The 11,693-nt window shown below is 48.9% G+C and overlaps 4 protein-coding genes across 4 annotated transcripts; 3 read left to right on the forward strand and 1 right to left on the reverse strand.

Annotated features, from left to right (window-relative positions):
* Positions 1-1,427: 1,427 nt before the first annotated feature.
* Positions 1,428-4,964, forward strand: N7518_000547 (putative C2H2 finger domain protein; the record flags this gene model as incomplete). Its single annotated transcript, XM_057181475.1, has 1 exon — positions 1,428-4,964. One exon carries the CDS (start codon positions 1,428-1,430, stop codon positions 4,962-4,964), a length of 3,537 nt encoding a protein of 1,178 aa, XP_057046825.1.
* Positions 4,965-6,343: 1,379 nt separating this feature from the next.
* N7518_000548 (putative C2H2 finger domain protein) lies at positions 6,344-8,657 on the forward strand (the record flags this gene model as incomplete). The annotated part of the gene is made up of 5 exons (XM_057181476.1): positions 6,344-6,349; positions 6,411-7,087; positions 7,145-7,408; positions 7,459-8,067; positions 8,123-8,657. The coding sequence occupies 5 exons, from the start codon at positions 6,344-6,346 to the stop codon at positions 8,655-8,657; spliced, it is 2,091 nt and encodes a 696-aa protein (XP_057046826.1).
* A 206-nt stretch (positions 8,658-8,863) lies between these two features.
* On the reverse strand, positions 8,864-9,317 carry N7518_000549 (uncharacterized protein; the record flags this gene model as incomplete). Its single annotated transcript, XM_057181477.1, has 3 exons — positions 8,864-8,919; positions 8,985-9,111; positions 9,177-9,317. The coding sequence occupies 3 exons, from the start codon at positions 9,315-9,317 to the stop codon at positions 8,864-8,866; spliced, it is 324 nt and encodes a 107-aa protein (XP_057046827.1).
* A 470-nt stretch (positions 9,318-9,787) lies between these two features.
* N7518_000550 (uncharacterized protein) lies at positions 9,788-10,444 on the forward strand (the record flags this gene model as incomplete). The annotated part of the gene is made up of 1 exon (XM_057181478.1): positions 9,788-10,444. One exon carries the CDS (start codon positions 9,788-9,790, stop codon positions 10,442-10,444), a length of 657 nt encoding a protein of 218 aa, XP_057046828.1.
* Between the last annotated feature and the right edge of the window lie 1,249 nt (positions 10,445-11,693).

Consider the following 11,693-nt stretch of genomic DNA (forward strand, 5'->3'; position numbering starts at 1 on the left):
TTTTCTTTTTTCCCCTAGGTTGATAAGACGTACTGTTGCGGGAGGTAGAATAGTCGATGTGTCCCTCAAGGGACGTTTCAACTTGCAGTGGGTTGCGAAACAAGCCTACCTATGTTGTAGGAACTGTATAGTAGATTGCGTGTCTCAACCGCGAGTTTACCCGTCCCACTAGTATTGGCAATAATGGTGGGCTGAAGGGGCAAATGCATGATTTTTCAGGGTTGATGCCTTCAAGCGCCTGAATTCTGCATTTTCTAGACTGGCAGAAATGAAAATACCAAGTGTATCCCGGCCAGGGATTCGAAGAAACTAATGATTTGTGGGGTGGGAATAGCTTCAATTTACAATACACGGTAACTATAGAGCGGTGTCGAAAGCGGTCTATGGCTCAGGCATATCAAAGCATCAACCCTACAAATTCAGCGAAATCTTAGCAGGAATATGAAGATTGAAGATCCTTGCGGTTTCGCTTGCAACTAGGTAGGATTCAAATTCATGCTATCTTGACAGGTTTGTTATGGAAATCTCATAAGCGCTGTAGTCTATAATTACATTAGTGGGCGCGTAGAGAAGGGGCCATCATTACTATTGACATTGGTCAGATATATAGATAGAACCTGGGAATGTGAATACTGCATAAACCGGTTTCATCTTGAGCAATTTCTGACCAACGGTAGAAGGTTCACTGTATTCAGCCATATGTTCCAATAAATTTAGCCCTATGATGTTCTCTATGGACACGGCCAGAGCAGGATAATGCTGTGGCTGAGGCGCCTATATACAAACATACGAAGTACCCAATATCGATAGTTCATATAATGCTTCATATAATACTACTCCATGGTAATGATGCAAAGAGAGAATGCAACTTGCACAGCCACAGGGTCGTTCCCTAGTGAGGCTCCGTGAAAAAGCGGAGCATTTTGATTCCTGTTTCTTCTTTGAACAAGGCTGACAGTCCGGCATTACCAGATCGACATTTGATAGTTGATCTTATTGGTGTTATTCTTCTTAGTCTTGTATTGAATCAGAAGTGGAGGGATGCGCCCGGCGCTTGTTCAGCTGTTCCCCTCATCTCCGACTAATCTTCGGCCCCCATAGCTTCTGCTTTTTCTTTTTTTATCTTCCTCTTTCATTTACTCTTTAATTCCTGATTTTCAACTTCAACTTCAACCTGAACTATTTGCGGCTTCGTCTGTCCAGTCTCTCTTCATTCCCTTATATATTGGGGGCGTCAGACCAGAACGCCAGATCATCACACCAAGCACCAAACACCACACACAACTGGGCAACTAACTCCAATATAATCGCAAATCTGCTTGTATAATCTATACGACGATATATACTCGATGCTTTTCAATTCGGCTTAATTTGATGCCCGTTCTCGCGGTCAATCTTTGGCTAATTGACCGCCATTTCATTTCAATATGTCGCACGCCTCCCCACTCAGCGCCCAGGGGCAATCGCCAGCAGATGCAATCCAAGATCGATATGCTCCGGATCCTTACCTATCAGCCCCATCTGATCCCGAGGAAATCTTCTTTCAGGCCAGTGCCATTCGACTAACGCCAACGCGGGGGAGTCCTGGATACCGTGCGGGACCCCCTCATGAGGAAACTCGGATCGACTCCACAACCCAGGGCTATTTGGACCCGAGAGCAAATGATTATACGGACCCAAGCACTTGCACCTCCCCTATTTCTGATACAAGTGTATTCGTGGAACCGAAGGATATCGAACTGGCTAGTGGTTCGATATGGCAAAATGAAAACCTGCCATCGTACAGGATTGGGGAGGAAAATATGCCTGTCGATGCGGTATGGGGTTCTTCCATGGCGCCGAGCTTTCAGTGGACGGGATTGGACCACAACCAGCATCCGAATCCATCACCCACGCTGGCGGGTCCAGAGCCTCCTGGCAATTCTAGGGCACGGCAATCAATCCCCACCTCGTGCCAGTCTGGCCTCGGTGTCTTTAACGCAGGTGCTGAGCCGCCGAGACTCGGTGTCTTGACCAAGGAGTTGACCACTGAGCAGGCTTCGAGTGCAACCAGGGGAAGAAGCCCCATCGTTAAGATTACAACCTTCACCCGAGGGGATTCGCCCGAGGAACGCAGCACGTCACCCCAAAGGCATCTCAGCCAGTCCTTTGCACATCTATCTGCTAATTCAAGCGACCTGGAAGACGAAGATGATAGCGATCGTCACTCGGTATCTTCTGTTCCCGTGAAGCGATCTGAGAATGGCGGATGGATTCTAAACCCATCAACGCATCTAGCTGGCATTGCCCCAATGTCCCGTGGGGATGAATTCGTGCCAAGTCCTAATGACGTCTATATTCAGCGAGAAAGGAGCGAGAAAAATGTGGATATTTCTCATTGGTCTGTCTCTGTGAGCGCAGCCAACAGCGATGCCGGTGGGGACTCACCTAGTCCACCGCGTCCGCGCCCACACCTTGTTTCCAGGAGACTTCGAGCGAGGAGTACCGGTGATCATCCGTTGAAACAAGAAGATTATTTCAACCTAAAATGTCGCACCGAAGACACATCATTTCCTGGGCCCGGGGTATTAGTTCATGAAAGCAGCGACGACCTCAGCGAAGATGAAGCAAGCGTTGACACCTACTCCGACGAGCCCTCAGCCGAGGTAGATGAATCTGGTAGATATGATCGCAGCACCCCCGAGGTCTATTCATCTTTCTCGCCGACTAAAGATGACGAAAGCATTCGTATCTACCCCTGGCACGATCCCCCTCGCGATCCGACACCCAGATTACAAGCGATGCAGCCAGATAGCTCTACCGACGCTATGATAGCTTTTAACAGACGTGTGCGGGACCTCGAAACAGCATCGCTCGAAGCAACAATTGATAACAATAGCATTATCAATGTTGGTGCATCTCTCGAAAACTTTTCCATTACCGAACTACCCAAGAAACGCACCAGTCTGTTTAAGCGTCAATTTCTGCAGGCATCATCGATTCTGAAACGCCAAGCATCTGAACTTTCTATCGGTCAATCGAATAGCTACCCCGGGGTTCCGCAGCGTGATACAGAGGACTTGCCGGCAAAACCGAGTTATTCACCACGGAATGGGTTCTTGCACCGTCGTCATTCGCGAGCGCCAAGTTTGAGCAACGCACTTCTTTCAATGACCAGCCAAATGGCCGCTGTCGGGCAAGCAGTGTCGCCTACACCCTCACCGAATACGGAGAGAGGTTCCTTAAATATCCAATTCAAGGGTCGAGGTCGAAGCAGGAGCGAGGTCCCCCGACCAAGTAGCCCTGGGCTAATAAATCTCATGACCGCTCATGGTGGACCACCAGTTCCAAGCATCACATCACCCCGTGTCAGTTCGGACGCCTACCAAACACCTAGAAGTACATTTCTAGGCCCTGAAACTGGAGGTGCTGATGAGAATGATACACACGCCAGCAATAACAAAGCCGTAGCTATGGATTTTCCCGCTGTCCAAAGTCTCCCAGTGCCGACAATCGAAGGGTTCAAATCGCAGATCATGCAGTTGAATCCAAGGCTTGAGCCGGCTTTGATTCACCGCTTAGCACATGAGCAAGTCCGCCGATACAAGATCTTGGTTGATTTGCAGCAGAAGCATTCCATTGCAGCTGCCAACCACACGTGTAAATCAGGCACCCTTTGTACTATTCAGGCAGGGCAACCCACTTTGTTGCAGGATCTCGAGGCCCCCAACGATCCGGAGGCAGGACAGATCCAGTCCCAAGTGACAAGTTTCAGTTATGGGTACGAGCAACAGTATTCTCCAGGTGATGGGACGGCGGCCGCGACACATTTCCCTCCTGGCGTGCCCCTTCCACCAGTCAGTCGTCTTCCTGCCCGGTTTGAGTGCCCCATTTGCTTCGAAGTGAAAACCTTCCAAAAACCATCCGACTGGTCCAAACACGTTCACGAAGATGTGCAGCCATTTATTTGCACATTCCCCCACTGTACCGAGCCCAAGGCATTCAAGCGTAAAGCAGACTGGGTTCGCCATGAGAACGAGAAGCACCGGCACCTGGAATGGTGGACATGTGTATTGCCTGAGTGCAACCACAAATGTTACCGTAAGGACAATTTCGTTCAGCATTTGGTCCGGGAACACAAAATGCCAGAGCCCAGGATCAAAAGGACGGAGAAAGCCTCTAGCACCGTGGATGCCGAGAGTGTACCAAATAGTCGAAAAGAGCAGGAGCTTGACCGATTATGGCAAATGGTCGAAAAGTGTCGGCATGAAACCACGCAAGCCCCGCAGGAAGAGCCATGCCGCTTCTGCGGGAATGTGTGTAGCGAGTGGAGAAAGTTGTCAGTCCACCTTGGCAAACACCTGGAGCAACTCGCCTTGCCCGTTTTGCGATTAGCGAAGCCAAGCAACGCTTCAACCCTTGCCACCAACCCCAGCAAAGTGGGGCAGATTCGGGAATCATCGGCCGCGACCTATCCCTCTGCCGCGCCATATCACCCTGGACACGAACTACCCGAAACAGCCTCCACCCATCTGCAGCCGCAGTACGCGATCCGAAACACTAGCACACCGGCTAATCCTGGGTTCTCAATCAACACCGTACCGCTGGCAAATTATCCCACCATCTCCGGGGGCGAACTTTCCATGGAGCCGGAGTCCATGATAGACTCTCATACCCCTGATCAGTTCCCAGGGTACATGCACACGAAGGGCCAATTTGACCAAACCACACTCCGTCCCGCTCAGGCCCAGGCCTATCCCCTACATCAGAACTCGGTGACGTATCCACCGCCTTATAACGCCGTCCCGAGATCGAGATCCCCGGGGGCGGATCTCATGCCGCAGCACTCGTATCCTCTAGCCCAGTATCTCCCTTATCCCTCTATGTACCCCACCGATGGTACTTACTCAACTTACCAACCCATGGAGTCCAACAGCCCTTACAGTCCTGCGACGTACTCTTCTGGATGTCCCTCTCGAATGTGATTATAGATACAATGCCCCCTTCTTTTTGTCTTCTTATTCCCCCTCTCCGTTTTACTGTCAATTGTTCTACGTCATCTTCACCATGTTAGTGATTACTAGAAGGAATTTTTGTGCCTTTTTCCCGAGCATCGGGAGAGTTATGCAAGCTGGTCCCGATCTCATGTATTTCTGGAATGATGACTATGTATGATGATTTAACTAACATGCTTTCTTTTCTTTAACACGTGCTCGCAATATCTCTGTACATATTTCGGGCGCTCAGGAATTTCGTTTCAGACCAAACAGCGCATGGCATATGAGAGATCAGATTTATGTTTTGGCTTTTCCTCTTTTGTACTAGGCTGTTCCCACTTGGGGCATGGTTCCATGGTTCATAAGAACATAAAGTACCTCTGGAGATCATCAATGGTAATCCGAGATTTAGTACCGAGCACGGAGCACGGAGTAAAGATCAGGCTAAATTCAAACAGTGCTCCAATTCTCGTTTCAGGGTTAATCTCCTTGACTCCTGGATGCGAAAATACACATGTATCGTGTATAAACGTGCGCATTATCTTATTTATCCCTTGCACGAACATGGCAAACGAGCATCGGCGTCGATCAGCCTCGTCGATCGTCTGTCCTGTCACAGCCCAATCCGGTCCTTGCTTCCCTACAGCAGCCTCCTCCCCTTTGGAGACTTATCGTGAGATCTTCATGGGGGCTGGAGTTGTCTTGCATGCCTCGTGCAGGGGGACTAACGACATTTTCTGTGTGCGTGGGTGTGTGATACGTGTAAACTATGGATGTTCTGCGATTATGTTAGAAGCGGGCTGAATCAACCCCGGGGGATGAGAGTGTTCGGCAGCCGATCGTGAACCGGACGACCTCGGGAGACCAGGGTTGAGGTGATCTTAGTCCGATATTGGATTTTAACTATCAGCCTCATATTTTTGATGTGGAAAATATCACCACAGTTTATGGAATAACCTACAAATTAATATTTACCCGGGTAAAGGGGCGGGCTGTGTAATCAAGGGATGACATGTTGCATTCCACGCTGGCAACACGCGAGGGTGAACTTTGTCTTAGCTTTTACCTCTCGGGTTTCTGTTTTGCTTTTTTCTTCTTTTTTCTTCCTTTTTAATGTATATTTCATTGAGCATATTCCTAATCATGTTCGCTTAACACATTCCAACCCTTGAATCGGCTATCGCGTGGTGAAGTCAACCGGCTCGGGGCGTGTGGAGCTTGCGTGTCTCTCGCGTGTAGGGTTTTGGCATTTGCATGCATCGCGAGCCTTTTAATACTGTGCCCCTCCCATTTGACTGGGTGCTTATTCTCTCTCGACTTCACGAAATTTACCACCTTCTTTATATTAAAGACCTTATTAGATAGTCATGGAGGTTCGTGCCCTGTTTACTCTATACGACTCTCCACACGAATCATAATCTAACTCCACCCTAGCAGACACAGCTGGACTGGAATGACTCCACAGACATCCTTCAAGGCATCATGGTTGGACACGAAGGACATGATCTGTCCGATTTTAGACCCTCAAATCTCCCCTTCGATGCCGCAAACCCACTACTAGACCTCCAACTCGGATCGCTTGATCCAACAGTTAACCACCCACTCTTAAGCCAGTGGCCTTCACACCCCAGTGACCTATACTACTCCCAGTACGCTCACTCCCGTCTGATAGGCGACCAAGATGCCTGGAATCCGCTGCTGGCTACCGGTGTCCCGGCTGCCTCGTCTATCTCGCACATGAACATGCCTGTTCAGATGCCCGACAAGGACTGCTGCCTCTCGCAACATCACTATAGCGAGCCATCTGAGAACGGGAGCCAGTATATAGATAGCTATCACTCCGCTGATTCCGGGTACGGTGGGACCAACTGTGCAACGCAATCTGTTGTTGCTTCTTCGTACAGCGTGGACTCCTCGAGCCCGCACGTCGAGATGACAGAGAATATGCCTACGGAGTCGGGGCCTTTGTTTGGTCATTCCAAGTATGGATCTGTGTCTGGGTCATCGTACACATCGGAGTTTATGGGCTCGCCGTCGCAGTTGGTTGATACCTCGATGCGATGCGATCATCCATCGTGCAAGTGGGTTGGGAAATGTCCTTCGGACAAAAGGTATATCGTTCTAGCCGCGATTTGAGAATAGTGATGGCAGGGGACTAACTTCCACAGGAAACACGAGGCTCGCCACAAGAAGCTCTTTAAATGCGACGTTCCAAATTGCCCGCGGAAGGACGGCTTCGGCACCATTAATGATCTGGCCCGTCATAAAAAATGCGTCCACAATAAAGAGCCCGAGCGTGGGCCCAAGATGATGTACATGTGTTTTGGGACAAACTGCCCGCGCCCGAACAAGAGGTGGCCGCGTCTGGATAACTTCAAGCAACACCTGAACCGAATGCACCGAGAAGAGGATGGGGAGGCACTCCTGAAAAAGTGGGTTTCAAGTGGGAAATCTAATGTTCCATGCACTAATTCATGAACAGGTCCATGGATTGGTACGAGACAGTCATCCTCCACCAACCAGAACAGAGCTTCGACGAGCGTAGCTCAAGGGACGAGTCGGTATTAGAAGCGGAAGAAGATGAGGCCTCTGTCCAGTCAACCGATCTCGAGCCGGAATATGATTCCATGTCTCAACAAAGGACTGATATCTTCACATTTGGTGCTGCCACACCAAGACCCCCTCAGTATGGTACGCCGTCTCTCGCAGACTCGACTTCTTCTCAATCGCCTGCTTTTGGCTCCATGGGTCTGTCAACAACGAGTCAAGATCCGTCCACTGAACGTGCCATCGCAAGGCCTGATGGATCAGTTGCAGACGCCGCTGATAACTTAATCAACGCCATGACAAAGATGATAAACAGCCGCGGGCGGAGATCAAGTCAGAATATGGATGAGGGAATCGATCTTGAAACCGACGCTGCTCAGCTCTCCCAACCCCAGCGGCAAATGCTACAGAAGTTGCTTTCGGTGGCATTGGAACGGTTATCCGACGAAAACGAAGCCCCCGCCCAAGGTCCTGATAGCGAAAAACGTGGCTGGTTCCAATGTGACGCGTGCCCAAAGCAGACCCGGCTTCGCTGTGAAATGAAGTAAGCCACCCTTGACCCTTATTCTTATTAGTGTATTAACCACGGATATCATTAGAAAGCACCAGAAGCGCCACGAACGACCCTACAGCTGTACATTCCCCCACTGTGCCAAGTCATTCGGCAGCAAGGCCGACTGGAAGCGCCACGAGAGCTCCCAGCATCTCGGTGTGCCCAGTTGGTTCTGCACAGAAACCGATGTGCAAACAGGCGCCTCGTGCGAGCGGCTGTTCTATCGACCAGACACATATACCCACCACCTGCGTCAGCATGGAATTCATGAATATCACGTCGCAGCTTGGGCTGGCAATCACCGGCTCGATCTGGCCGGCCAGTCAGACTTTTGGTGTGGATTCTGTAACCACAGAGTCACACTAAAGACCCATGGCCCCGAGGCCTTGGATGAGAGGTTTAATCATATTGATATTGAGCATTTCAACAAAGGAGAGAGGGGTCAGGACTGGCGGTTCCCGTCTTCGTCCCTCGAGGGAAACGAGATGGATCAGACCAAGGATGCTGTGGTACAGACGCTTGATCACAGTCGAAAGGCTACAACGACGGGCGAGCGGAAGCGCAAATATGCTGCGGCATGACATACTAGGGTTTTTGAATATTGGAATCCTGGTTCCGTAATATAATAAGGATATTCTGCAATATTTAGTTGATCGGGATCATCACAATGTATCTCCAAGTCTGGAAGTGCCATGACATTATTCAAAGCCACAATATAATATGGTGCTGGGCATCAATGAAGCATAATATGGTACAGGTTTTCTCGAGATTCTTCTCAAGATCGGATTCATTTCTGGGTGCTAGTGATCTCCCGGGCTTCTTTCTCTAGCACGGCCACTTTTTCTGCAGGAAGGGTTAGCGACATGCAAGATAGGGTAATGGAATGTATTAATTTGTGCTGTTCTCACCATTCTTTGCCACCTTAATCTCATCCATTTCCAATTTTAACCAGGTCCAATAAAGGACCTGGTAGACGAACACGCCCCCCAAGAAGATCTTGGCGAAGGGACCAGCAAAGGCTCGATATTTATTCATCTAGACACAAAAAATTAGAAGTTTGCAATTAAATACTGCGGCCTGAAAGAAAAATATGTACACACCCCTTCCTTGTATGCACTTGGTTTCTGAGATGAGTTGAATGTGGCTTGTGTGGAGGTGAAGGTGCGTCGGCTCATGGGAGCTCGAGCGGATTGGAAAGACATCACAGCCGGTGCCAACCGACGAGCTGGTTGAGAAAACATGTTGTAATTTTAATAAGCCGTTGCCTTCTTTCTCGTTGTTGATATCCGAGAAGACGAGCTAGGGTGATGTTGAAGTTCGCATTATTTCGGGTATATCGGTCTTGGCGTTGCTTCCTCAGGTGTCAATTTATTCGTCTCTCTTTCTCTCATGATTAAGTTGTGTACAGGTTAAATCCAAAACGAATCGACATAAGAGGTAAGCACATAGATTTTAATTGGCGTGGATTTGCTATAATGGGGTTGAAATAACTGGTACTTTGATTACCCAGGGGTGACTTTTCCAGAATATGTATTTATGACCATTTTTTCTATCAAAGTTCGGTTCCTTCTAGAATTTGTCGACTATCACACAGAGTTGACTTTTGGGCGTCGGCGCTCGACTACCTAATGATGCAATGTAGAGTTAACCCTTTGCCTTGAAAGTGAACCCCCCTTCACATCTAATTGATCTCCAAAACGTGTCCTCCAATATGTTCTTCAAAACAGACACTTGGCGGATTGAACGCAAACGGATCGGATGGACAGAGGAGTACAAATTTCTGTATAGAAAAGGCTACAAAAAAGCTCGTTGTCAGCTCGATCTCTTTGTACAGCTTATCGTTGCTGATTACCATGTCCGTGAACTTGCTCAGCAGAAGGAAATGCTGCAAGAAAAGGTTCGGGCACTCCAAAAAATGCAAAGTGCCGGCGAAGACGAAGCACAGCTCCAGAAACTGGATAAAGAGCAAGAGGTGCTCCGGAAGCAATACTGGTATCAGGAGTGTGAGCTTCACAAGTGGCAAAGCAGCATTCCCGGTGGCCCTATGAAACTTGCCTATGAATCATTAAGAAAGAATCCGAAATGGTATATGCAAAATGAACTGATCAAGGATTGTGCTGGGCGAGGTGGTTGCTGCGGGCGTGTATGCGGATGCTGCGAGAAACGCGAGTCTACTCCTGAACGAAACATGGGAGCCGGGCACTGCACTACTGGGTGTGCATGCTGCTCGAGCTTTCGGGGATGTGAGCTCACTGCACAACAGAAGACGAATATTAGAGAATCTCTGAGAGCGGCCCTCGAGTATTCGGATAGTGCTTATCTTCTCACAATGTCGCGCGCTTACATGATAAGGGACAAGAAGGTCTAGGAGATGATTGAGGAGGTCGACTTGGTGTCAAAGCTGGCTAAATGGAAGTAAATTATCGGAAGGAAGGAGGAGATAGCTACTAGTGAAGTGTTGCTTTTGACACTATTGCTTATTTGGAGATTCAACTGTTGAGATATACACATATGGTCAACTAAATCCATTGCTATCCTAGAAATTACTATCCCTCCAGATAAAAAGATTCCCTGTGATGTCGCGATGGCAATGTAAGAGGCCTCGTCACTTGTTAAGATTAGATATTGAAGTCTCCAGGGCTTTCATCGGCGCTGTAGTGCGACATGAATAACATCGATAGGTATATCAAGGACAAAACAAATATCACGAGAAAGAAACTAATATATTCTCAATTGGCTTGGTGAATGGGTCGATGAGTGTCGATGCACGTCCAGATGTCGATCTTCCAGTGCAGGGGCACGAGCCACTGCTGAGTCAGCGGCACATGATATCAGGTCCGGTCGAAAGCGTCGCAGAAAAAAAGACAACGAAAAGGAAAAAACAAAGGGCCCTATTCTCGTCTCCTTCATGTCCCAAATTGCCCTCTGACACCTCCTGTCATCATTGTATCATGTCATTCCCCCACACCTTCATCAATCTTGAATGTGCCGTATTGGGGCATCAAAATGGTTAATAGAATCCATTTAGTCCATTCAGGAGGAGAATGGAGCTCTACAATAGCTCGATTCATGGGGGCTTGATTCATCGGCTGAAGGGTGACAATGGCTATTGAAGCAATTCCCCCCATTGAGAGAGGGTGGCACGTGCACTTTGTTGACTAATTGGTGCGCCACGATAAGTGGCTGATGAATTCAGGCAGTCAGCCCCAATGAGCGCGAGTCCTTTCCGCCCTTCTTCCCTGAAGTCTTCGTCCCTCGATCTCCCATCGTCTTCTACTTTCTTTTACTTGGTGCAATTATTTCTGTGTACTGCGCATTTGTCCTGGTGGCTGACAGCTTTCCGACACGTTTGTTTTCCCACGCGTTCCCGAGTCCGTGAGACCCTTCCATCTCTGCCCCAATTGCGCTCCACCACCGTGCCGTCTCCGCTAACATATTGATCAGCAATTGTCGGGAAGAAAGTGCCACGGTTACTGCTGTGACAGGCATATTCTTTCCCTTTGATCGAGTGGTCTGGCTGTTGCTGGCGACAACTGAACCATTCGTAAGTGTTGTCCCTCTGCCCGCATCGCGCAACGTCGACGATCCGCCTTTTCATCTTTGCGTCTTCCTTGTCA

The sequence above is a fragment of the Penicillium psychrosexuale genome, assembly GCF_028828465.1.
Source record: "Penicillium psychrosexuale strain IBT 29551 chromosome Unknown utg000001l, whole genome shotgun sequence".
Lineage (NCBI taxonomy): Eukaryota > Fungi > Ascomycota > Eurotiomycetes > Eurotiales > Aspergillaceae > Penicillium > Penicillium psychrosexuale.